Source organism: Episyrphus balteatus, chromosome 2, assembly GCF_945859705.1.
Source record: "Episyrphus balteatus chromosome 2, idEpiBalt1.1, whole genome shotgun sequence".
Classification (NCBI taxonomy): Eukaryota; Metazoa; Arthropoda; class Insecta; order Diptera; family Syrphidae; genus Episyrphus; species Episyrphus balteatus.
In genome coordinates, this window is record NC_079135.1 from 40,781,131 (window position 1) to 40,807,569 (window position 26,439).

At 31.9% G+C, this 26,439-nt stretch overlaps 4 protein-coding genes and 1 long non-coding RNA gene across 12 annotated transcripts in view; 2 read left to right on the forward strand and 3 right to left on the reverse strand.

The window, feature by feature from the left end:
• Positions 1-2,313: 2,313 nt before the first annotated feature.
• On the reverse strand, positions 2,314-3,378 carry LOC129912713 (protein OPI10 homolog). The gene is made up of 3 exons (XM_055991084.1): positions 3,195-3,378; positions 2,776-3,129; positions 2,314-2,712 (listed from the first exon to the last, which is right to left on the reverse strand). The coding sequence occupies exons 1-3, from the start codon at positions 3,222-3,224 to the stop codon at positions 2,509-2,511; spliced, it is 588 nt and encodes a 195-aa protein (XP_055847059.1). The 5' UTR covers positions 3,225-3,378; the 3' UTR covers positions 2,314-2,508.
• Positions 3,379-4,579: 1,201 nt separating this feature from the next.
• Positions 4,580-5,989, forward strand: LOC129912718 (uncharacterized). Its single transcript, XR_008771887.1, has 3 exons — positions 4,580-4,812; positions 4,897-5,635; positions 5,694-5,989. It is a non-coding gene; the product is annotated as an uncharacterized LOC129912718 (long non-coding RNA).
• A 1,002-nt stretch (positions 5,990-6,991) lies between these two features.
• LOC129912715 (cytoplasmic dynein 1 intermediate chain-like) lies at positions 6,992-8,935 on the reverse strand. 3 transcript variants are annotated; one of them, XR_008771885.1, is made up of 5 exons: positions 8,503-8,935; positions 8,000-8,443; positions 7,709-7,944; positions 7,393-7,612; positions 6,992-7,321 (listed from the first exon to the last, which is right to left on the reverse strand). XR_008771885.1 is itself a non-coding variant. In XM_055991087.1 (5 exons), exons 2-4 carry the CDS (start codon positions 8,186-8,188, stop codon positions 7,454-7,456), a joined length of 510 nt encoding a protein of 169 aa, XP_055847062.1. In that variant the 5' UTR covers positions 8,189-8,443; positions 8,503-8,935; the 3' UTR covers positions 6,992-7,321; positions 7,393-7,453. The 3 variants fall into 3 exon arrangements, 2 of the variants coding, with proteins under 2 accessions (XP_055847062.1, XP_055847063.1); XM_055991087.1 differs by having other exon boundaries at positions 7,783-7,944; XM_055991088.1 differs by having other exon boundaries at positions 7,769-7,944.
• A 390-nt stretch (positions 8,936-9,325) lies between these two features.
• LOC129912697 (2-oxoglutarate dehydrogenase complex component E1-like) overlaps positions 9,326-26,439 on the reverse strand; it is a 45,204-nt gene continuing 28,090 nt past the window's right edge. For 5 of the 6 annotated variants that reach the window (XM_055991061.1, XM_055991065.1, XM_055991062.1 and 2 more), the window contains one exon: positions 19,129-20,010. In XM_055991061.1, coding sequence (XP_055847036.1) covers positions 19,911-20,010 — 100 coding nt within the window. In that variant the 3' untranslated portion in view covers positions 19,129-19,910. Of the gene's footprint in view, positions 9,567-19,128; positions 20,011-26,439 lie in introns of those variants that run through there. The other variant, XM_055991063.1, reaches the window with a different exon arrangement.
• LOC129912702 (E3 ubiquitin-protein ligase HRD1) lies at positions 11,100-13,131 on the forward strand. The gene has a single exon (XM_055991070.1). The coding sequence runs from the start codon at positions 11,240-11,242 to the stop codon at positions 12,941-12,943; it is 1,704 nt and encodes a 567-aa protein (XP_055847045.1). The 5' UTR covers positions 11,100-11,239; the 3' UTR covers positions 12,944-13,131.

The following is a 26,439-nucleotide window of genomic DNA, read 5'->3' on the forward strand; positions in this document are numbered from 1 at the left end:
TACTTTGGCAGCTGTCTGTCAAAAATGTTGCTTTTGTTTTTTTTTTATTTTAACTCCGAAGTGGGAAGGCCATTACATCCATGTTGGATGCAAACAAAAATTTTCATATGGCCATGGCATCCATGTTGGATTCAAAAAAATTGTTTTTTCACAAAAAACCAAAAATTATCTGTATATTCTTAGCTACATTTTAAGACCATGACCATTAACATTAGTTGCGTCGTTCTTGTGTTATAAGCGTTTGAAGGTAGCCATATTGAATTTTTTTTCGATTTTTTAAAAATCAAATGTGAAAACTTTTTTATTTTTATTTCTAATTTTTCGAAAAAACTTTGGTAATTTTATATACATATCTGTTCAACAATATTATCAGGATCCATTTAAGACTTTTATCTGAAAAGTGCATTGCGTATATCTCGAGATATTAACATTTCAATGCAACCATGTCAAACACATTTTTGATTATTTTTTTCTATGAGAGTTTTTTTCAAACCTCGTTTTTTCCGCTTTTTTTTTTTGTTAATATTTTCAGATATTTCTGTATGAACACAACAATTAAACTACCTTGGCACTACTGTTTATATCGAGAGAAAGTAAAATCTGGATAATTATCTGGATTTTTCAAAAATCTATACAGATAAAGTTTTTGTTGTTTTTAACACGTAAATTGTTTCGATTTCAAAAATCTCGATGTCGTTTTTTTGCACAAAATCTATATAGATAAACAAAAAAACACACCTAATATTGATTCTTTATTTAATTTTTGAAAATTCGTGTGCCTGTGTTTAATTCTTTGAACCTGCGAACTAAAAACTTCTTTTGTATACATATTTTTGGGAATTGGGTACTTTCTTGTCTTTTTTCGCATTAAACAATTTCTTAAACTCGTGAAATATTTAATTTCTGTTTTGGAGGGGTTGTTTGATTGGCAAGTTATTTCACAAATTACAAATTGTCTTTATTTAGATGCAAAAGTCTATAAATAAACCGAAATCTTTATATTTTGGTTATACATATTCTACCCATAATCTCGTAAAGGCCCTAACTACATTTTTCATACTGAGTTATAGAGGGAAACACTAAGGGCCATTTTGCTCAATTGGAAGCAAACTCTCGAGTTTACATACTTGAGAGTTGATAACTCGAGAGTTGAAACGCAAGTTGTAATGGCGCAAATTTTAAACGATTTAGTAAAATGCTTAAGCCGATTTTAGTAATTTACTAAGTTAAAAATCAGTCTGCTTTTGACTTAGTAAATTACTAAAATGGCTTTCTCAACTCTCCAGTTGAAGATCTAAAGTTGACCAACTTCAAATTTGAAAAATATCCCTGAAATATTTATGAAATATGGAATAAAAACTGTCATTTATTTAAATTAAAATTTGAATCTAATGTCGTTTTCGATTGGTTTCACTCAAGGATTAACTCATTCTGAAATCCAATAAAACAGTTTGAATCGTTTCCACTCAATTCTGAAAGTTTGTATCGGTGTTAGTGAATAATCAAATAAAAAAAATTAATTTTGTACGAGAAAATTTTGTTTGACATTTATTTTCTATGTATAAGTAATTTTGAGTCGATTCTGATTTGAAATCGAGAAGAGAATTTTACTTCTGAGAAGCGTTTAAGCTGTCATGTTTTTGTGAATAAAACGCTTTCAGAAGGCTTCTGAATGCTTCCGGACGCTTCCGGACGGCCAATCGAAAACGACATAACTATTATTCTATTTTGTGTTTAATTTGTTAAATTGTGAAAAAAAATATCAAACCATTATGACAAAACTAAAGAAGAGCACAAAATTTTTCTCGTAAAATTTCTAGTTTCCTCAGCCAACTTCTACTTTTTCCAAGAGTTGAGAAATCTGAAGTTTATCAACTCTCGAGTTGAGAATCAAAAGCTGAAAACGTCAACTTGAAGTGAATAAAACTGAATTCGGAAGTTGAAAATAAAATTATTCAAATTATGTTTAACTTCGAGTGAAATAAATGGTCCTAGCCTAAATCCAATACCGCAATTTGCATATAAAAATGAAAAAAATTGAAAAAAATTGAAAAAATATTTGGAATTTTTTGACTCATCTAAAGACCTAGGCTAAAATAATAAGAATAAATCCGAACTTGCAAAAAAATCTAAATCGAAAATATTTTAGTTAGGGCCTTTACGAGATTATGGGCAGTATTCCAAAACCCAAAATTTGTTGTGGGCTCTTAATTTAGTTCCGTGACTTCTTTCTTCAACCAAAAAATTTATTAAACAGTTTTTTTTTTTGTATTCAAGATTTTATTTAAGGAATATCGTAAAAGATTATGAACCTAACTAAAAAAAACACTTGGCTTTTATTTTATCAAACATACACAAAAAGTAAAAATTTACAAATAAGAACCCGCGTGCATTTCTACGAGAATGTTGATTTTTTTTTAGTTAACTTATCTTATTTACAAAACAAGTTTAAAATTAACATTCTGGCTAACATGTTTATTTTATGAGTCTACTAAATTCAGTGCGCTACTAATACTTCCAAAAGTTGGGATTCTGTTCGAGTCTTCTCTGGAAGTTTGTGTACCAAGTTTGCAAAGTTGACAACGGTACCAATGCAGTGGCGTCTCCAACCATATTCGGAATCTGTTGTGGGGTAATGCAAAAGCTTGATGCATAGTTGAAAAAGCTTTCCAACATTTTCTGTCCAAACAGCAGGGTGTTGTTGGCATTTGTCTAAATTGGAAAAAATACGAATAATATATAAATAAGATCACCAGTGTTAATAGATTCACTTACAATTGCAGGAGTAAGTTGACACACTGCAATATCCGGTTCCACGGATATTCCAATTTGTGCTATATGCGATATGGCTTGGCTGCCAAAGACCATTGTATTTTGTTCAATTTCATGGCCCTTTTTTAATTGTGAGATCTTGAAAATTGCTGACGGCTTACTGTTGGATATATGACCTAAATACTGCCAAGTTGGTGCCGAACTGGCGTCAGGCCAGCTAAAGTAGACAGCTGCAGATGTACCATCGGGAAGTGGAGCCGAACCGGTTAGGAAAATAACAATGTAATTGACTTTATCGACTTCAGGAACATTGATCAACAATTTGTTTTCATCGACCCTAACAAAATCAGTCTGAGGCTAGAGAAATGCAGAAATTGTTATTTGAGGGCGGACTCGGTTCAGATAGAGCAATGATAATTTACCAGTCTTCCGGATATGATTAAACCAAACATGATGATTATAATTTGTGGAATTTAAACAATGCTTAATAAGTAACTAAAATATGAGAAGTTTAGAGAAATAAACAAATAATTTTTCAAATCATCCAGAACAATCCAAAATTTTATGATTCTCGGCTTTTTTTTTTTTTTTTTGCTATTTATGGCGATGGCGACGGTTTGACAGGTGATGGTTGACAGATTTTTGACAAGCGCGAGAAGAATATTAAGGTTTAAACGCATGATAATATATTTATGCATGAAACACATTTGAGCAGCAGTAGCGGCCGTTGCGTTGGGAGTGGTTTTTTACTCAAAAATAAAATACGGACTAGTTGTAAAACGTTGGTTCAGCCTCAGTTCACGTTTTCAACTACAACTTTTCGGATAAGTTGTGTTTTAACTTTGGCGCAAGCATATACAGAGGTATATTAACTCCACAGTACACATAATAAGGTAATATATTCCGAACGTTGTCAAAATTTGTTTGTCACAAATGGGCACCAATCTGTCAGGTCGGCCTTTAATTTTTATATTTCAATCGCAGTAAACAGGAAATTTGTTTTTGTTTTAATTTTTAAAATGTCATTTGAAAAAATTATAAATTAAAAAATAACAAATTTTCTTCGTATTTCTTCGCGGAAAATGGTGAATAATTGTTAAAAAATTAGTTGTGTGCGTGGTTTTTCGACTTTTGTACGTTTTTCATCGGTAATTTAAACAATTAAGAATAACTGTAGCTGACGTTGGTCGCCAAATTGTCATGTTTTGACAATTTGGCGACCAATTTCAGTTTGGAAGATATTACCTTTTTATGTGTATTAACTCTAACTCCTCGTATCAGAATTAAATCAGGGGTCGAGATATGGCACACGATTACGATCATACGTTAAAGTTTTGACTATTTCTGTCAATGGAAAATCTGAAATTTTTACACAAAAATCTCAAAAGTCAATAGAAAACGACATAAGAAAAAGAGAATTCAAAATTTAAAAACGGTAGTTGTTGTAAGGCCATCAGGGTTAAAGCCTTAACTACAATAGCTGCGTTCCTTTGGAAATATTTATCTACTTTTTAGTACTTAAAACTACTTTGATCTACTTTGCTATACTGAAAAAGTAGTTAAAAGCAGCTTTAAGTACTAAAAAGTAGATAAATATTTCCAAAGGAACGCAGCTAATGACCTAAAAAGTGAAAAATGGGAAATTAACAAAAAGTTTTTTTTATTTCTCTAGCGCTATTTGTTTTTCGAAAAAAGTACAAAAATTGTTTTTAAACCAAAAAATAAGCTTTTTGCATCATTAGGTGTGTTTTTTTGTTTATCTATATAGATTTTGTGCAAAAAAACGACATCGAGATTTTTGAAAACAAAACAATTTACGTGTTAAAAACAACAAAAACTTTATCTGTATAGATTTTTGAAAAATCCAGATAATTATCCAGATTTTACTTTCTCTCGATAGAAAACAGTACTGCCAAGGTGCATTACACTTATTAAATGTCAGATTCCATTAAACGACAGCTGCAGGTGACAGATATATGACAAAAAAATATAATATTTAAAATTGAATTCAATTAGGAATAACAAACAACACAAATCAATGTAAGTAGGTACAAGCATATATTTGGAAAAAGATAAAAATTGTACCATAAACTTTGTTTTTTAAATTTAATTTAATTATTTTAGGATTCACGTATTTGCAAGAGTGCGATATCTTCCACAAAACCAAAGAAAAAACCTGAAAAGCAGATGGAAAGTATATCAATTTATTCTTACAATGAGATAGCATATTTATCTTTTTTCTAGGAATTATTTCACAAAAGAAGAATTCTGTGTACTGTGCGCTTGTTTCTTATACATGTCGGTACCTTCAAACCTTACAGCCAAATGTAATGTAAATGCTCTCGGAATGCCAGCTCGTTTGCGAAAACATCTATTCTTTGACGATAAACATGGTTAAATGATAACAAAGCTCTTGTTAATCAATCGCCTCATTATGCCCACCACAAAAACTTATAACTTTTTAAAAAGATACACGTCATGTCTGTGCGCTGCGAAGAAAAGCAAATACAAACATACCTCCCGAAAAATATTCCTTCAGGAAATACTTTTCATCCCAAACAGCAGACAGCAACAAGCAAGACAATCCTAACATTGCATTGCAGCTCATTCAATACCCAAATCCTTCAACTCCCTAAAATCTCCCTCACTTTATGTAAATGGTATCAGAACCAAGACCCGTTGATGAGAAAAGCCATCTTAGAAGAAGATCACTTCACTGCCTGTGCAAATGATGGTGTCGACATGTGCATGTAAAGTGAAGTGTAGAAACAATGGCATCTTGAAAGTTGATGTATAAGAAATATTTTAAAGAACGTTATGGTAATTGTTTGAGGGCATCATTTAGGTCCCCAATTGGTTACAGGTAATTTTTTTATTTATTCTCCTTTATTGGTTCGATATATTCCTTATTCCTTCTTCAGATGTACTCTGCCTGCATTGATGTCGTCCTGTTTCTGTACGAAATGTCTTCTACAAATGGCTCTAAGGCCTCCATCGAGATCCCGAGAAAATGATATCTGCATGAATTTTCTTCGCAATTACTTTCCCCTCCTTAACAGCTAGGAAGGAATTAAGGCAATACACATGGATTCCCAACCCAACTCAACCAACCCTACAACTGGACATAATGGGTCTGAACACCCCCGAGCACAACCTATACAGCCGACTTTTTAGATTAAGTTAATCCATGTATTATATTTTATAACTTTGTTCATTATTTAACGTTAGGCTCCCTTTGTGCCAACAAAATTTTGTAACTATCAATGTATCTTAGAAATAAGTTATTTTAAGTCAATTGTAAATAGCAAGTTCAATAAACCAAAATTGAATTCCAATACACATGGATAAACAAAAAAACATATTTGCAAGCTAGCATTCTTGATCCAGCTGTGGGAGTCCTTACAAAGGCGGGAGATTTTGTTTTATATTTTCTTCCCCGAAACGTAATCCGTTTTGCTTTTTCTCATTAAGATTTATTTGACCAGTTTCCAATCCGATATGAAAATTAAATAAACAAATTTGTGCGCGCGTCACTGCATAATCTCAGAACTGTTTCTTTTTTGTTTGTTTTGTTGCTTGCTAGGTATACAACAAAAGTCTCATAACCAACTCCAAGTTGAAGCAGAACTCAAATATTCACTCTGGCGAGTGAATACAAGATTTTACGAATTTCTGCAATAGGTTAAAGTTTATTTAATATTTTGTGTTCTTCTAAAGAGAGCTGGAAAACTTTCAATAAAACTAGATACGAAAGTGTTTTGTTGAAAATGACTCAATTAATATCTGATTAATATGTTTGAAATATAATTCTAGTTTCGCTAGTTAATTCCTTATGTTTGGTTCATTTTAAGAGATGAAAAAAACTGCTTTGCTGATAAACGTGGTTAACGCAGAAAGGGGATGATATGCCTTCCTACTACTTTAAATCTGGAAAGAAATCTACGCCCTTAGATGAAGCTAATGCCGAGGAAAAATCAACAAGAAAGAAGAAGAAAAGCGACACGGAGCAGAATAAAATTGTAACCACATCACAATCCCAGTCACAGTCACATCAACCACCACAACCACTGCTCCTACCAAAGTCTCAATCACCTCCCGCCGTCCAGTTTATGAAACTAAAAGCTAATGCTAATTTTTTTTTATCATTCGCCACAATTAAGATAGAAAATCATTTCATGTGATCACTAAGTAATTTAAGTTTTTATTCTTTTTAGGGATTATAAGTTTGGGTGTAAGGCTTGATTGAAAAAAATTACTGTTAAAACATAATAAGTAAATTGAGTCTATATGAGAGATGATTCAATAGATTAAGTACAATTGAACAAATTTTACTTTATATTCCAACTGTTGTTAAACAAATTCGTTTCACTTTGCATAAATATTTAATATACAATCAAAAAGTTAAAACAATATTGGTTCAATTAAAAACAAAACAAAATTAATAAATTTTATCTCATTCAACTCATTGTGCCACATGCGTATAGATCCTCTAGACAAGAGTTCTTCATTATGCAAATTATGATTAGCCTGGTTATTAATCACAGCATTCCTGAAAGTTTAAATAATAAAAAAAAACATTTTAAACCATTCGAAAATACAAAAAGTTCGCGACTTAGATACCTGAATTGATTTGACTTCGATTCTCCAGATTGTCGATTTCAATAGTAGCTTTTTTATCCAATTAAACATAATGCAGCAAAGCAGAAGTAGATGGATTAATAGACATAAACCTCCATCTTATCTTAAATAAACGTCTTGATGACTGGAAAATGTTTTTGTTTATACAGGGCCAGGGAGCTGTTGTGGGATGAAGTAGGCTTAAAGAACGAGTGGCTTGGTTCTGGAAAGAATCAACAAGTTTTGGATGTTAAATATTACGTATTTAGATAGTTGGTATACAAAAAAGTAACAAAAATCCACTTTGGCACTCATTCACCTTGTGAAAACAATAAAAAGGAGCGCTTTGCATTTTAACCAATATGATTTTTGAGCTTACTGAACATAATTCACCTTAAGATTCCATAACTTAATTGTCCAATCAATGGACGATGTAAGGAACAAATCACCAAAATCTGGTGTAGATTGATTTAGATGAGTTGATATTCCCGTCACTGGACGCAAAATGCTTCTCATAGACTTCAGACACACCCGAACGTATTCCATGTCGATAAGCTTTTAGAAACAACAATTTGTTTTAAGCAAATGGTAAATCACAACAAACTCTTACCAGAATAAACATTGCCATTGCTAGATTGTTAATCTCATTCGATGAAAAGAACATGCAAGTGATAGCAATTGGCTTCGATTGCCGTTGCTGCAATTCCAGTGTATCTTGCGGCATCGACAACATATCCAAACTCCAAGAGCAAAGCTTGCCATCGGATGAGATCGATATCACATTGTGTGTGCCAACCATTTGCAAACAGTACACTGGGTTCGTATCTTGTGGTGTCCTCTGGATGGGGGTGCGCTTTTGCACTCGATTATCCCAAAGCACAATCTGACCGGAAAACGTTCCACCGAGTATAAGATTTCATTGAATTGAATTTAGTAAAGCATGTTGACATAACGGCACTCTGACAATGGAATACATCTTCGGGTGCTTGTTTTTTATATTTTGTGTTCCAGACCATTACAACACCACAACACCATCTGGTTCATTGGGACTCTCCTAGGGAAGTTATTTAATGGGTTTTAGGTAGAATCGTACGATACAATACAAATGCAAACCTCATTTTTGTGATATGAAGCAACAACCAGTTCAGGAAAATGTGTTGACCAATCCATTGAAGTGATGCATCGATTCTTAGACTATGGGTCTTCGTAGAAAGCTCGATTCAACGACAACCTAGCATTTGTCCTCCCATCGTTTGACTCTTCATTATCACCACCTCCAATGTAGTCTGTGTAGATGTCGACATTCTCAGATAGAGCCCTTCTTTTTTGTGTTCAAGTGGTGTTATGGCTGATGCAACTTCCTTTACAATGGGCAAACCATGTGGTAGAATTCCTGGTGGTAGTTTGGAATGGAACCTAACACAGCTAGAGGAACATGACAATCGACAAACCAGGAACAATTCTACGAATTTTTTTGTTTGTTTCTTTCTCTTTGTTTTATTAAATTTTAATTTTTAAAATAAAAAAGCAAAAGCAAACTTTTTGACAGACAGCTGTCTAATTAATGTTCAGTGCTGCCAAAGAGTTGCACGGATTTAAAAAATCTCGATGTCGTTTTTTTGCACAAAATCTATATAGATAAACAAAAAAACACACCTATTATTTCAAATTTTGCGGTTTGAAAAACTATCACAAAATGAGTTTGAAAATGTTCACTTTTTGCAAAACGTGGCCGTTGTAGTTATACCTTAAACCCTTGGATTTCCTTATAACGTGGCACGAATCCGAAATTTAAAACAGTAGTTGTAAAGCTAACAAAGTAAAGAACCAGCTGTAGTCGGAATCTCGAAAGATTTATCAAAGAAATAGCTTGTAACAAGAATTTGTTACAGAAGCTAAACCAAAGTCCAAAATACTTTTCTAAAATTTTTTTAAATATATTTTCAAAAATATAAATTTCGTTAATACAATAATACAACCCTTTTTTGCCTTCTTGAGATTTAGTTAATCACTCATCTGGCGCAGTATCACTGGATTTTGTAATTTCTGATTTTGCGTCTTTTTTTTCTGCAATTTTGAGTTCACCAAATATTTCTGTGAGAAAACTAATATATTCAACCTCATGTTGGTGCTTATTTCCAGTTGATGCAACTGCCGATGGGCATCTACCGACGTAACTGTAAAAATAAAATTCATTTTTTATTCAGGCATAAATAACTTCTATAAATCAATAAACGGGGTTCCACACTGTCATAGACGGAAATAATGGTTTTCTTAAAGCCTTAAGCCTGGTACGCTGCTCGCGCTAAATTTTAGCTCCCATACAAATTATCGATAAATTTTAGCTGAGCTAAAATGGATCCCATACAAATTATCGATAACTTGTATGGGAACTTTTTATCTCGGCTAAAATTTAGCGCGAGCAGCGTACCAGGCTTTAACTACAATGATAAAAAAGTGGAAAATTTACAAAGTAAAAATTTTGCATTTCTTTCTAGAGCTAATTGTTCTAGGAAAAAAACAACATTAATTGTTTTTTAAACCAAAAAACAAGCTTTTTGCATCATTATTTTTAATTTTGTGGTCGGAAAAACTGTCTCAAAATGGGTTTGAAAATGTTCACTTTTTGACTTTTTGCAAAAAGTGGCCGTTGTAGTTATACCTTAAAGATAAAAGTTTGCTGGAACAATGCTTAAATATGTTTACAACTGACCGTAAAAATGTCATTTGTCGTGCTGCTAACAGTAATACGAAAAACATAAAAATAATTTGTACGGTTTCGTAGCACTAGTTTTTTGTTTAAGAATTTTCACTACACTTCGGCAGCTTATAATTTCATTCAATCCATTAATTTTGAAATCAATTTGGCACTTTTATGGCCATATAATTCACAAGTTTAGAAAATACATCTGGATGTAAAATTGTCAAATGTCAAAAATTAATCCAAATCCAAAATAGTTATCCCGATTTTAACTATGCAAATAGTTTAAAAAAATAGTTAAAAATGACTATTTTTTTCTCTGTGTGATAGTGAATATCATGGATATGGATTTATTTTTGACATTTCAATTTCTTTACATCCAGATGTATTTTTTAAACTAGTGAATAATATGGCCATTTACTTTCTCATCAAATCTTCAATAATTCCCTATTTGAAATTCGCTTGGAATCTAGCTTTCAAATGGTGTTGTGCCACGTCACTTTAAATACACAAAACACAACCATTAAGTCAGCTATTACATGAAGCCTCAAGAGGCGCGACTATTTTTAAACACAATGAGTGCAAAAGAGAAAAAAGATGAAAGAAAAAATTATCCGACCGGAGAGTCGTGGGTCGTGAGTCCGAGACTCTTTTTTGACGTTTCTTTTTCTACTTTTTCTTTTTTCAACATTCCCTCTCATTGCTTTTGCTTCTTGGTGCAATACAACAACAACAAATTTTAAATCAAAAGAGAAATGTCAAATTTGAGTCCTGGAATCAAGGGGCATCGTGTAATAGTACGCGCCTCACAGAATGATTATCAAAAGAAAATTAGAAAAAAGAGTCAAGCCTTTTGAGGCTTCATGTAATAGCTGACTAAGTGACATTAAACTTGCAAGCAAGTTATCTGGCAAATAGCAAACCACCACGTCATATCCTAAATATGCAAATCAAAATATACTCCCTAAAACTCACCCATCTAACCGCCTACTTAATTTAAATTTCCACTGAACACACTCATTGCGTGTCATCAAAAGAACTAAAAAAACATCTCGATTTGTGAAAATTTCGTGTCACCAGGAAAAAAAAAACCAAAAAAACCATCTCGAATTGTGAAAATTTTTATAAACTTAATAGTTTTTTGCAACAATGCAAATCTCTACAGTTTATCTATCAACTTTAACACTTGCATTAACAACAATTGTTACCGGAAATGCATTTAATAAAAAGAAACAATTCTATCCATCGGTTGTGTACATCACAAAGTCAAACACTTCCATGGCTGTAATTTATGTTCAATTTTTTGTAATGGTTTTTGTTTTTGGCAAATTACTAAGAAAAATATTCCTCGGTACTTTAAGATCTACAGAATTTGAACATTTGTTGGAAAGATTTTGGTATGCTTTGACAGAAACGTGCTTAGCTTTCACTGTCTTTCGGGATGATTTCAATCCACGATTTGTTGCACTTTTTACCGTGTTGTTATTTCTTAAATCCTTTCATTGGCTAGCCGAGGAACGAGTTGATTTTATGGAACGTAGTCCGGTCTTAGGGTGGCTCTTCCATGCTCGTGTTTTGAGTTTGTTAGTTGTCCTAGGATTCATGGACTATTGGCTTCTCTTGCATGCTTATAATTCCACGATAATTCGTGGACCAACTGTCCAACTTGTGTTTGGATTTGAATATGGCATATTACTGACTGTAATAGCAAGCATAGGCATCAAGTATTTGTTGCACGCTGCTGAGATGCAAACAGAAAATCCATGGGAAAACAAAGCTGTCTTCCTTTTGTATACCGAACTCATAATTGGTCTCATTAAGGTTCTCCTTTACGTTCTATTCGTCGTAATCATGGCCAAGATTTATGCCTTGCCAATGTTTGTGTTCCGGCCAATGTTCTTTACGATTAGAAGCTTTAAGAAAGCTCTTAGCGATGTAATTATGTCGAGAAGAGCTATTCGTAACATGAACACTCTCTATCCAGATGCAACTCCTGAGGAATTGCGACTATCGGATAATATTTGTATTATCTGCAGGGAAGACATGGTTGCCAATTCGAAGAAGTTGCCTTGTGGGCATATTTTCCATACCAGTTGTCTGCGTTCGTGGTTCCAACGTCAGCAGACATGTCCAACTTGTCGACTTAACATTCTTCATACTACCACTGAGAATCCGCCTGCTCCAAGGGAAGAAGGAGCAGCTCTTCCTAACGCACAACCAATCGATCCGGCAGGAAGAAATCGATATGATGAAACAAATCAAAATGCAGGTGGTTTCGCCAATGTTTTTAGAGGCCCAATGCAAATTCCACAATCTCCTCTTGTTGTGCCCAGTCCAATACCTTTTTTGGCACACTTTTCGGTGCCACCTCCAACAATGCCACCAAATTTAAGTATTTTATCTGATGAAGAGTTGCGAGCAATGGAAGGTAATGAGAGACGTAATATTGAAGAGCGTTTGAAAGTTTTGGGAAATATAAAATTACTTCTCGATGCATCAACTGTTTTAATGAATCAATATACTTTGGTAACTGCATATAATAGTACAACAGAGAGAGAAAAAGTTGTAGATCCAAATGCTGCTGCAACAACATCAACTGATAATAATCCAGCTCCGTCTACTACTACTAATATTGAATCAAAACCACCTTTGGAAAGTGAAAAGGATATTGTTATACCGGAAACAAGTATAAGTGATGTTAAAATTGAAGATATTGGTGGAGAAGATGATTTAAATGATGCCAATAAGAATGAAGAAGATGTTGATGATACTGATTCATCGGGTTTGAGTGAATTGCGAAAGAGGAGATTGAAGTATTTGCATGGAACAACAACAACAACACAAAATTTGTAAACTAACTATATTATATTTTAAATTCATTTAAAACAATTTATAATGAAATAAAACTAAATAAAATAATAAAAAAAAAAAAAACAATTTCCAACTCATGTGATGTGAATGAAGAGAAGAAGTTTTTTTGGATGATTATACTTGTATTTGGTTCGAAATTGATTTTAAATAAAATACATTTGAAGAAGCAATATTGGTATTTTTTTTTTTTTTTTGCTAAAGTTATTTACTAAATATTTTTAGGGACCAAAAGATTTCTTAACTTGTTCACTCTTAAATGAAACTTATTTTCATTGAAAGTTAGGGTGGAATCGGCTAAGTTGATAGTTGATTGTCACCTTTTTGATTGTCACTTTTGACAATCAACTATTCTTTGGTCTGAGTAAAGTGATCACCAAAACCCTACAAGTGCAGAGATTTCGATGAGTATTCGACTCATACGGGGAAGAACGAGGTTCGATCCCTACCGGTGCCCAATTTTTTTTTTTTTATTTCTTAATAAATATAATCTTCTTCTTCCTTTTTCTTGGCGCTGTTATGATCTCGATGTCGAGGGGATCATAACCTTCCCACGTTACTGCTTCACACTAGTGATCCGCCTGTGGGGTTCGCCGTTCTTAATAAATATAATATGTGCCCTTTATTATGAAAGTGGACTTAAGTCACTCCTAAAAATGGCATCAAATTAAGCCTAAAATATATTGTTATTTAAGGGGTAAAGTTTATTTGAAAGCGAAATTGCAGTAAATAAACTTCTTTATTGCTCCTCTAGTGATTTCGTAAAAGAAATATAATTAAATCGTTATAAGAAAATTATTATGCAAGTTTTTCTTCAAACAATGCAAAAAGTGACTTAGTCCACTTTCATAATCATGGGCACATATATTTTATATTTTTTCTTCACAAGATACCATATTTTATTCAACGAACTAAAATGTTTGCATTATTTTTTAATATAATGAAGTTCGCCGTTGAAGATGCAATAAAAATATAAAGTGAAAGTGACACATAAATAGTTGTCACCCACAATCCATAAAAAAAAAGTGATCGTCACTTTGATAATCACCTTACGTGGAGCAAAAGTACTTACTGTGATGATCAACAATCACCTTAGCCGATTCCACCGATTCCGATTAGTAATTGAATCGTCAGTTTTAAGAACGGAATAAGTCCACTTTTTTCGAAATTGACTTTTTGATGCAAATGTTATCTTTAGGCGTAGACAAATCTTCTAAAATGAACAAAAAACAACAAAATATTTTGGGTGTCGAAGTTACAGGGCTTGAAAAATTGAAAAACAGAATAAATCCAGGATTGCTACTGATTATGTCTTAACTAAGACGTTCATGGGTTTTAATTGAATAAAACGTTGAATGGGTTATAAGAGAAGATAAAACCGCGGAGTGCTATTGAATGGGAGGGTCGAAATTGAATATAGGGGTACAAGTTTTTGTTTTTTTTCAATAATACATAATATCTCGTAAACAAAGCATAATTTTGATAAATTGATTTTAAAACTTGTGGTAGAGAATCAAATTTAATATCGGAAAAATGTTTTTTTGAAAATTGAAAAAAAAATTCCATACCAAAACAGTACAAAAAAAATCAAGAAAACCGATTTTTTGAGTTTTTTTTGCCTTTTTAACGGTATTTTTTCCGGATTGAGATAGTCATATGCAAATAAAAACAGAAGATTAAATTTCCTTCAAAATGCTGGGTTAAAAAAATTTTTTCCTTGAAAGTTAACCTACCGAACGCGCATTTTTACCTCTATTGAACTGCAGATAAATTATTCAACCGTATCGTGAGTTTCGTGTGAATAAGATTCCACTCGGAACAAGCGATGTAGTTTACAACTCTTTTCCAGTTAAATTTTGTTGAAGAACAGGAAAATAGTTAAGCGAAAACTGTAAATTGCCTTCGGGGGTAAACTCACGATAGCTATTAAAATTTCGGGTGAACAAAAATATTTCGGTGGAAAAATTTCCACGTTTGATAGCCAATAATTGAGCAGGAAATAGGAAATGAATAACGCTCGATGGAATCAAATAAAGTGCTGTCACTGCTCGAATGTGTAGAGTTAACTCCATTATAATTGTGACGTCAGAAAAATATTTGTCAAACTTTTTTCCGAAATTTGTCATATATGTGTTACAATAACTACCAGCCCTAATCTCCTATTCGATTCACGTGAATCATAAGATTTTCAGCCCTATTCTGCTATTCGATTCACGTGAATCTAAAGATTTCATTTCTTTATTACGCCATATTGGCTTTGAAAAACCTCTATCTTTCAAAAGCAAATTGTTGTATTCACCTGTTTTAGAAATTCTAAGGCAAAAAATGTTGCTAAAATTGAATTTTAACACCCATTTAAACGCTTCTTATTTTAGACTTTCACGTGAATCGAATAGCAGAATAGGGCCGTTTGTTCCTTTATCACGTCAAAGTGGCTTTGAAAAACCTCTCACTTTCAAAAGCAAAGTCCATTTTAGAGATTAGCTTAACCCTTAGCACACCTCTTTTTTATAACGTGATAGGCACACGGGTGCGAATTTGGTTTATACTTTTTCATGTCGCTAGAACTTTTTTCGGTCACAATATTTTATAGAGAATCAAATATGAAATTGATGTAGAATATTCCGAGGCATTCGAATATTGTATTCACAATTCCGAAAAAAATATTTTCACCCTTTTAAAGAGCCGTTTTTGTGACCACTTTTTTGAAAAATCGTAATTTTTGTATTTTTGTCCTGCCAAATTCGCACCCGTGTGCCGACAGAGGGTTAATAATCTTAATTTTAACCCCCATTTAAACGCTTCTTATTTTTGACTTTAACGTGAATCGAATAGCGGAATAGGGCCGTATATATTTTTTATTGAGAATTTGTTTTCTTATGCTTTTCAAGATACATTAAAGTGCTAAAAATTTTCATAGGCGGTTACGGGAGCAAAAAGTAAGCAATCGTTTGTCTATTAATAGACGACTTTTGTCGATAGTCGATCATTGAAAATAAATTTTAGTATTGTGAATTTCTGTGAATAGAAATAGTCGATCAGCTAAAAGGTATTTTGGCATTGTGAATCTCTCTTGTGAACGATATTTTTTGTTTAATCGTTCGATCTTTTTCGTTTACACTTTTGCTTTCGACTAAAATCCAAATCATAATTCACATTAGCAAATATCTTCGTGTATCAAGCGATATTTTTTCGAAAATGACTTTTTATGTGAAACTATGAAATGAGGCAAGCGCTAAGTTTTGGTCCGCGTTTCGCTGTCCTACCATGTATGCAAATGAAACTTGAGAGAAAATAAAAAATGTTTTTTTTTTTCGTTTCCTGAACAAGTTTAGAAATGTCACTTAACATATGGCCCTTATTGCGAGTGTCATTTGTCTATCGATAGACGACTTTTTGTCGATCATCAAACATGACTTTTGGTATTGTGAATCTCTGTCGATAGACGACTTTTGTCGAAAATCTATCACCGAAAATGAATTTTCGTGACGTGAAATTCTATTGTGAACGAAATTTTTCGTTTTATCGTTCAATCTTTTTTGGCTACAATTTTGCTATCGAAAAAAATTAGTTCATACTTACAATTTTGGTTGTGGTAATAAACAACAACATTGGTTGAAAAATGAATCCACAAGTATCACCAAAAAGCTTCAACGAAGGGGAATCTAGTACATTTTTCAAAAAAAAACCCGTAGGTAAACTTTTGCTGTCACTTTCGATTCCATAGAGGAAGGAATACCTAGAGACGCGACTTCGGTTGGTTTTTCTCTTCCACCCTACAAGCTGCAATGAGAGGAAAAACTCCACAGTGCTTATATGTGGTAGTTTTCCCGTGCATTTTAAATGGCACCAACACATTCAACTGTGGAGTTGAGCTCAAAACAATTAAAAACAATTTAAGTGCTCAGTAGGAAATAAATTCATAAAAAAATAATAAAATAAATTCAAAACACGAACCTTTTTTTTTTATTTCTGTACATATTTATTGAAAGGTGGGTGTCTGGAGTGAGCTATTTGAGCTATTCAAGTTCATGTACAAACCAAAATCATGTTTAAATTCAAAATTTGTGAGGACATCTACTGTTGAAAGGAAGGTATTAAACGAATTGTACTTTTCACACGTATTCAAAGATAGGAAAACAAGAGAAAAATAAGAGAGATTATCTGAAATTAAATTTGCGGGTGTTTTAGGTAAGGGGGGTACGATTCGGCTCTCTAGGTATTCCTTCCTCTATGTTCGATTCAAGGAAGGCCATTCTAACTTTCTTCTATTTAGAGAAGCATCCCCAGACCATCACAGCTTCAGTTTTGTGGATGTCCAAAATATGTTTTCTCTTTTTTTCGAGCAAGAATCATCCGTTCTCGAACATGCAGCTTAAACTTTAATTCTCGGAGAACATACACAACATTGTTACATGTCTTAAAATCAAATAAAATTCACTTGAGTCCAAAAGAATAACTGACTACTTTTGGAAAATCCGGCTTCAGCATCAGCTTGAGTACTTTAAGTCCAGCTTTAACGGGATTTTTTTCACTGACTAAATTTGACGAAACTTGACAAAGATCGTTTTTAAAATCCACCGAAGTTTTTAACCAATAGCCTTCATTCCTGCTGGTAGTCCCGGTCTTACGACGAACTATTCACTGCGTATCGTGGATCGTTTGATGCATTTTTTGGTCTTCTCACATAATCTCGACGACCCAAGAGGATCCCGTTTTTGAAATATTACCGTTAGAAAATGCAATACTTCGGATTTTATTCTTTTATATAAGGAAAATTGTTTGAGCATATTTAGTAACGGTTTCTATAAGGACTATTTACCATCTTTCAAGACCTTAAATCTAAATCTTTCCAATATCTTTTTTACTGCCTGAGATTACTTTAGTTGTTTGGCATATTATATCTACCATCGACATTTTATATCGTCATTATTTCCTTTATGATATATGAAGCCAAACCTACTTAGTTCATTTTAAGATATCTCGGGCAATAAAAAAGATTGAAAAGATTTAAACAGTTAATGAAAGATAGAAAACAGTTCTTATAGAAACCATTACTAAATATGCTCAAACAATTTTCCTTAAATAAAAGAATAAGCTCCAAAGTACTCAAAAAAACGTTTTTTTGCATTTTCTAACGGTAATATTTCAAAAACGGGAGTTGATTGTTTTTTTCTGACTTCGGATTCGAGTTCAGCATACCGAAAACCTTCGGAAAAATATATTTTTGTTTTGGCAACAAAACCCTTGTAAACCATTGTTATTATTATTATTTGTACATTTGTATTGTATCATTTGAAGAAGCAAAACTGACGACTATTTCTATACAAAGTTTTAGCTTTTAAAATTCGGTTTAACCCTAAAAAGCTAACCTTATTTTGTAGTACGTTTAAGCTAACCATTCGTCGAAACGACGAAGTGATTTTTAACCGCGCTGTTAAGAAAAAGTTATTAACTAATTTCTGTGAAGTTAAATAATTCATGTTAAGTAATTATTTATTTCACAGAAAAAACAAAAAAAGCTCCTTTTTCCGAAAAATCAGAAAAAATAAAATTGGTGTTCGTCAAATCGACGAAGGTTAGCTTTCTAGGGTTAAAGATAAATTAGTTTTTAATATTTTATTCAAACCGATTTTTAAGAGCTAAAAATTTGTTAATAAACAAAATTATATTGTTCAAATTATCAAGCTCATTATTAAATTACTTTTATGCCTTTTTTCGGAAACAGACTTAAAGGCAGTTTCAGATCAACTATATATTGGCACGCCCACTTATCAATCTACCAACTTAAAGAACTAAGAATGACTTCAATGAAAACCAAAACCAACACATTGAACAAAAAAAAAAAATAGTACTTTTACACAATTTGACCACATTTTGACTGAATTCGTTCTCTCCAAACAAACATTCAATTGTATTGATTTTATTTTTATTCATTTTGGTGCAAGTGTAGAATTGTTGGTATCATAATATACTCATTTTTCTAATTAATTTTATTTCAAAAGAAATAAAAAACTAAATGGTATAATATAGAAGGTAAGTGCTTTTTTGTTAATTTCTAATAATAAATAACAATCATTACATTAAAAAAAAATCAATATCGCTCTTTATCACGTTTTAGTTGTGTGTGTATTTGATTACAAATCAAGGCGCTACTCTCTTGTTTAACATTGTTTTTTCTTTTTTTATATATCTCTCTCGTCAATTAGATCGCCAGTTCTTAATTTTTTTTTTCATGTCTAATTTACGAGTAAGTATATTTTTATATTTAAGAATAAAGGTATAGTATTTTATTTTTCGATTGGATTTCTTACAATACTAGCACAAAGAAGCTATATAAACGATAGTATCAATTTTAGTTCTTTTCTTTCTTAAAAAAAAAAAAAAAAATAAGTTTGCGAATTGTTATAGGTGTTTTTTTTTTGTTTTTTTTTTTATTGGTCTAAAATTAATGAAAACAAAATAATCTTTTGACTTTATCAAAAATATCTTCGTAATACGTACAATTAACAACTCTTTTAGAGCATTTCATTTTTTCTTCTTTACATTTAACTCTATTGTTACATAAATCTTAAATATAGATTTTAAAAAATAAAACGCTTATGCAAACACAACTCAATAAGGTATACTCTTTTTTATTTGTTTTTCATCAAAAGATCGATATTAAAATATGTATTTATGTAATATGTATCTACGTCTTATTTAAAAAAAAAAAACTTTCAATCGATTCTTTGTGAACTTGTTGGAAAGTAAGAAAAGATAACAATCTAACCTCAATTGAAATAATAAATTAATAAATAGTTAAAATATATGTAGGTCATACTTGAAATATAATCAAATAAAAAAAAAAAAAAATATGGTCACATCATACACTATATAAATTGTGAGTCTGCGCTTACTAACACCACCACTTCCACTATATTTTTTAGTTCTCAGCTAATGGTGTAATGATCTATAGTGCCATAGCATCAGCTAACATGGCGTTCAGTTCGCGGATGTGCATTGCCTTTGATCCAGTAGCAGTAGAGGCTCCAGTGGGGCGGCCTACATAGCTGTTGTATGTGATGTCATCCGTATAGTTTAGTTATTGGGGATTGTCGTAAAGTCATGAGAAGGAGAAAAAACAGATATTTGTTTTAAATTTGTATTTGGTATAAAATATTCAAGAAAATTGTTTATGAATATGAATTAATTGTGAAAAGTGAAACCAGTATATGATTTTGGATTACTAAATTTTAAAATAGCCAAGAATTCAGAACTATTAATAAAAAAAAATGGAATTCTGGTCTAATTTCTTAAATATACAAAAAACATAATAGGGTGTTTCTTATGTTTAAGGCTTTGAACTTGAGTTCATTATCTGTTTCGATATTGCCTTTTTGATCTCCTTATGATATATAAACAAGACATTTATGAACAAATTATTATGGTTTACAATGATGCACAGATTCAAAATATGACTTAACAACAAATGCATTTTTAAACAGATGTAACGTATATCTACATTACTTTGGACGATCGAAAACTTTTTTTTTATTAAAAACACATTTAATTATCATGTTTTATTTAATGGTCGTGACTGAATGACTGATTTGTTAATTCTTTTGTATTTAATTTGTTTTAATTAAATAGTTAGGTAACTACTTAAGTTTTATTTTCATATCATTAATCTGCAGCGTAATGCTTGAAGTTAATTTTTGATATAATGTACCTATACAATATTTGGAAAGTTTTCATAATCTTTTTTATGATCCAAAGGTGTGTCTTTGAAAAAAATAATTATATATACATATACCTAAAATAATTCCATTTCCATAATATTCAGATTTAGTACCCCATAGCGCGATGATTAATGTAATGCAATATGACGTAAGAGTTCTGGGTTATATTCCCAGCCTCCAGCACTAAAAAATTCAGGGGTATTATTCAAGAGTATTATTGTCATGAAAAAGTGCATCTTTGCAAACTTGCAATGTTTATATACATAGAGCACATTAGATTTTTGTCAAAAAAAAAAAAAATATGTACATACATATGTAGCTCATCTGAATACATATATACAAAATTTACGTACTGACATTTAATTGAGCTCCACCGGAACGAAACGGCAAAAATGTTTGTATGGAATTTCAAACGAGATGTTATGACCTGCCTGATTGTATTGGATTACATGTGGGTGTGGGCTGAAAATTTAGAAGAGAAAGTATTTCCCCTCTAGTTTTCGAGGCAAAAATTCGAATTCTTGAACAATACATGACACGAGAAATAAATAATAAATGAGGAATAAATCTTATTGTAAGATTTCTTCGAAGACTATTCTGTCGTTGGTAAAATATGTTTTATTACATAAATTGTAGGTATAATATATCTTGTATTGCAACATGCACAATCTCCTTACATTTTGTTATTTTAATATAAAATCCGGCCACAAGAGCAGGCTTTGCATTTTTATAACGTCTTATTTATTAGCTCTTGGTAGTCGGACAGATGTTGTGGAGTAATCTTTTGACTTTTAAGTGAAAACCACAAGAATTAAAAATCGGTTCAGTTTTTCTTTGACCAAATAGAACCAATTTAAGGTAAAAACTGATGAAATTCAATTTTATCTCACTATCTCAGATGGAGAAACAAAAGAACACATACACTGCCGGTCATCTGAATACGTCCACATTTTAGTTCATCTTATTTTTAGCCTGGCTTGGTATTTATTGCAATGGTACATATTTTTTACATACGTAACGAGAGAACATCTTTATGCGCTTAGCTTAGGAGAAAAAAAAATTATCTTGGGACCTACCGTTCTTCTCACACGGTAGCTAGACAAAATGTATTCATAAAAACAAGTATATTTTTTGACTCATCTGAATAGACTCAAAAGCAAAAATGTTAATAAATGATGAGTTGCATGGGTCAGTTGGACTCAAAATTGTGTCTGTCAATAAATCTGATTGTCTATAACCTATAAGGACGAAAACGGCTCGAAAAAAATCATTAGGCGCGGGAAAAATGGCGAAAATAAAAGAAGTCTTTGAATTAGGCCGAAATCAACGATGCATTGGGACAAAAATTAACAAAAGCTAAAATTTAGTATGCAGTTATTCGCGCAATATCCAAGAGTATAGAAACAACATTTACAATCGAAGTTGCTTAGCCACAACATTGGCCGATAGATGTGCAATGATCTGAACAGCATGACTTCGCGCTAAAAATTAAGCTGAAAACCGGTATGAAATGCAGTTTAACGACGGCAAAACGGGTTGTCAGAAGTGGTAAACATTTGAGAAGAACAAATCTTCGCAAAAACTACCACTTTACAAACCACGAAAAGAAACTCGCCTCTAATAGTAAAAAAAACTGTGTTAGAAATTGCAGATCGAAAGTTTTGTAGAAAAAAATAGCTTGCACTTAATGACACTCCCTTCACAGTTATGCAGACAACTTAAAATAATCCTTCTCTCTACGAAGTTCATACAAATAGGAATTTAGACCTCAGGGTTAACTTAATTCATTTTTTTCCTTTGTAAAATCACCGGTTGGAAATTCGACTTTCACGACATGTTTTTTTTTTATTATTGGAGGCGAGTTTCTTTTCGTGGTTTGTAAAGTGGTAGTTTTTGTGAAGATTTGTTCTTCTCAAATGTTTACCACTTCTGACAACCCGTTTTGCCGTCGTTAAACTGCATTTCATACCGGTTTTCAGCTTAATTTTTAGCGCGAAGTCATGCTGTTCAGATCATTGCACATCTATCGGCCAATGTTGTGGCTAAGCAACTTCGATTGTAAATGTTGTTTCTATACTCTTGGATATTGCGCGAATAACTGCATACTAAATTTTAGCTTTTGTTAATTTTTGTCCCAATGCATCGTTGATTTCGGCCTAATTCAAAGACTTCTTTTATTTTCGCCATTTTTCCCGCGCCTAATGATTTTTTTCGAGCCGTTTTCGTCCTTATAGGTTATAGACAATCAGATTTATTGACAGACACAATTTTGAGTCCAACTGACCCATGCAACTCATCATTTATTAACATTTTTGCTTTTGAGTCTATTCAGATGAGTCAAAAAATATACTTGTTTTTATGAATATATTTTGTCTAGCTACCGTGTGAGAAGAACGGTAGGTCCCAAGATAATTTTTTTTCTCCTAAGCTAAGCGCATAAAGATGTTCTCTCGTTACGTATGTAAAAAATATGTACCATTGCAATAAATACCAAGCCAGGCTAAAAATAAGATGAACTAAAATGTGGACGTATTCAGATGACCGGCAGTGTAGTTAGTATCGAAGAAGCGATTAGACCTACTTTGGACGAAAAGTTCTGTCCAACTGAACAAAAATTGAATTTCAACTTTTATCATAAGGGTGTTATGTCGAATTCCTTTCAATTTTTAGAATCACCTCAAAAAAATCGAATTTTTGGTGTTAAAAAGGAACATGAAAACAAACCGAATTCTTTTTGCGATTGTGTGTGTGTCATTTGACAAAAGTTTTTACACGAACGTCAAGCTGAAATCAAAACAATCTCTGTAAAATAAAACCAAATGTCGAATTCCTTTCAATTTTTTGAATCGCCTCAAAAAAATCGAATTTTTGGTGTTAAAAAGGAACATGAAAACAGACCGAATTCTTTTTGCGATTGTATGTGTGTCATTTGACAACAATTTTACACGAACGTCAAGCTGAAACCAAAACAATTTCTGCAAAATAAAACCGTATGCTGTGGTTTTACAAAGAAAAAAATTTCTGATGACAATAACGAGAAGAAAAGTCACAGTAATTTGACTTTTTCACAAGAACTATGCCAGGAAAAAATATATTTTGATAGCACATTGTTTGTTTTTTATTCATTTCCTATTTGCCGCAATAAAAATACGATATTCAATGAAAATTTACTCTTTATTTGAAGTTGATGTTCGCTTCGAGATCGCCGAAAATTCGATTTTTGCATTGAAAGGAATTCGACATTAGTCAACTGTTGTTTTCTTTCAAAATGCATTTTACCTCTTCACAATAAAGAATTGCTTTTGTTTTGTTTTGTTTTTTTTTTTTTTAAGACTAAAGTAGCAACACTGATAATTCATACATTTTGTAATTGTGATTAGTTGTGTATCGCCTACAAAAGAAACACCCTGTCTTTCTTGGCGTATTTTTATTTTGTTAAATTAAAATATACTATAAACGATCATGCAAAATCACGATGGAATAAGCATGCATACATACATTGAAATTTAATTAAAAGAAAAATTATGAAAGAATACAGGAATTCAAAATCAATAAGAAAAATAAATCAAACCCACAAAGATTACCACTTCTCTGGTATTCACAAACAACACAAAGAGCCCACAGTATTCCTTCATGATCAATTAGGAAACACAACTTATTAGTAAATTCATGATGTGAAACACAGAAGGGTAACGATGCTTACAGAGACCTGACTCTTAGAAAATCAAGTTTTCCCTAATATGTTTAATGAACAATAAAAAAAAGAATATACTTGAATTCTGCAAGATTTCTCTGATTGATTAACCTAATATACAAATATATAAAACATATATATGACTTTTCCGAAAAACAAAAACTGTACACAAAAAAACAAACAAATAAACAGTTAAATGAAAACAAATATATTGGTCAAAGAAAACATCTTTTCGTTTTCATGACGAGCATATAGGCAACATATGAAATCATATCATTTCTGAAGTATTCTCTTTAATCGCCAAAAAATCTCTTCTGATTTTACAAATGTGGACTGTTTAAATAAAAACTGTTGAGCCGGTAAACTGGCAAAAAACGAAAAATTGTCGTTATTTTAGCAGATGAGTTAAGTGTTGGTTTTACATATTATGTATACCATTCACCTATTCAAAATGGACAGAGAAGGCAGGGTCTAATCTTCATTTCCAATAGTTCCAACAACTACAATTAATAACAACATGGATACATTTTACGTATGTCCTTAAACATTATAGAAATGTTCTTAATCGAAAGTGTGATTCTTTGCTTAATATTTTTGCAATCAACCAAAGTAGATTGGCTAGTACGGTTTTTTTTTCGTAACATTTTCAGCAGGAATTATAACAAACCCTGTTAAAGAGATCTGTAGTCAAAAGTGAGTGAAACCCTATTATCAACAAATTTTTGCCGGCTAGTAAAAATTCTAGAAATATCAAGTAAAGTCGGTAATATAGAACACCTGGAGGCCTATTTGGTTATGTGAGCAAATGAAATGAATAAATAGTTTTCACATTGCACATTATTCGATTCATTTGGTCTGAAAACCGATTCACGCTCTATGAAGAAACATAACATGTTGCATTTTCGATACCTTTATACCCATTTGACATACAACGGTACCGACTATCTAGTTTTCCTATTTGTTTTTGATTTTTAGGTGTGAAAGTGTCCAGTGCCATTTACGCTATTTTCGAACTTTCAAATATAAGTTGATTTTTGGGACTACATCATGTTTTTAAATAATATTAAATATTTAAAAGGCAAAATACTGATTTTATAGCAGCTGAAATTTTAAGATACTTCAATTCAAGTTAACACTATTCAACGTGTTGCACCTATCTGGAGCTCGTTTTTATATATTCCTGCGGTTCTTATATGCATATCACCCTACGTTGCGTAGAAATCAAATATTTAGGGAACAAGCGTGAAAAGTTGGTACATTGATCGATGTCAAAATCGAAAATAAAGACCAGCGACATTCATCATAACCAATTCTAATTCCACCTCTAACTCACAGCTTCTATTTATCAATGAAAACGGTATTTTATGCGGACCTTTCTAAAATATAAATATAAATAATATACGAAAACGCTTTGGAAAAAAGTATTAAAAATTTACAAAAAAAAAGTTGATTAAATTCGGTACAACTTGAAGTCAAAAAAGTGGATTCAATTTCAGTATCCTAGGAAGAAGCTTGCCAATATGCCATTCCCAACATCAATTGCAAAATCTATTGTACTATTCAGTGAATACAGTTCACTTGTCAAATAATTCAAAAATAGTTTGCTGCATATAATCCATATCTCGTGAAAATATTAAGCTGCTCAATTGAATGAATAAACCAAAACCAAAATCAAATAACGGACAATAAAGATAAAGATCAAAAAGGGGGACAAAACTGAACAATCCATTTATATAGCAAAAAACAGTGAAAACAACAAAAATGCAAAACAATGTATGGATTTACAAAAACAGTGAAAACTCCCTCGAGTTATTCAAACGGACTTATGCAAAGGTAATAAAATCAATAAAATTCTATGTAACAAAAAGAACACTTTAGAGATCATAGATTCCGATTTTAGCTAAGCCACTAAGTTAAATCACGACTTTTATATTTTTTGAAATGGAAGAAACGTCTAAAAGCTAAAAAATTAAAATGAATAACTTTGTTAGTTTCAAACTTTGGAGATTTTTTTATGGAAATCATTGTCACGTTTTGGGTAAGATGGACAAAACAACTTTTTTTCT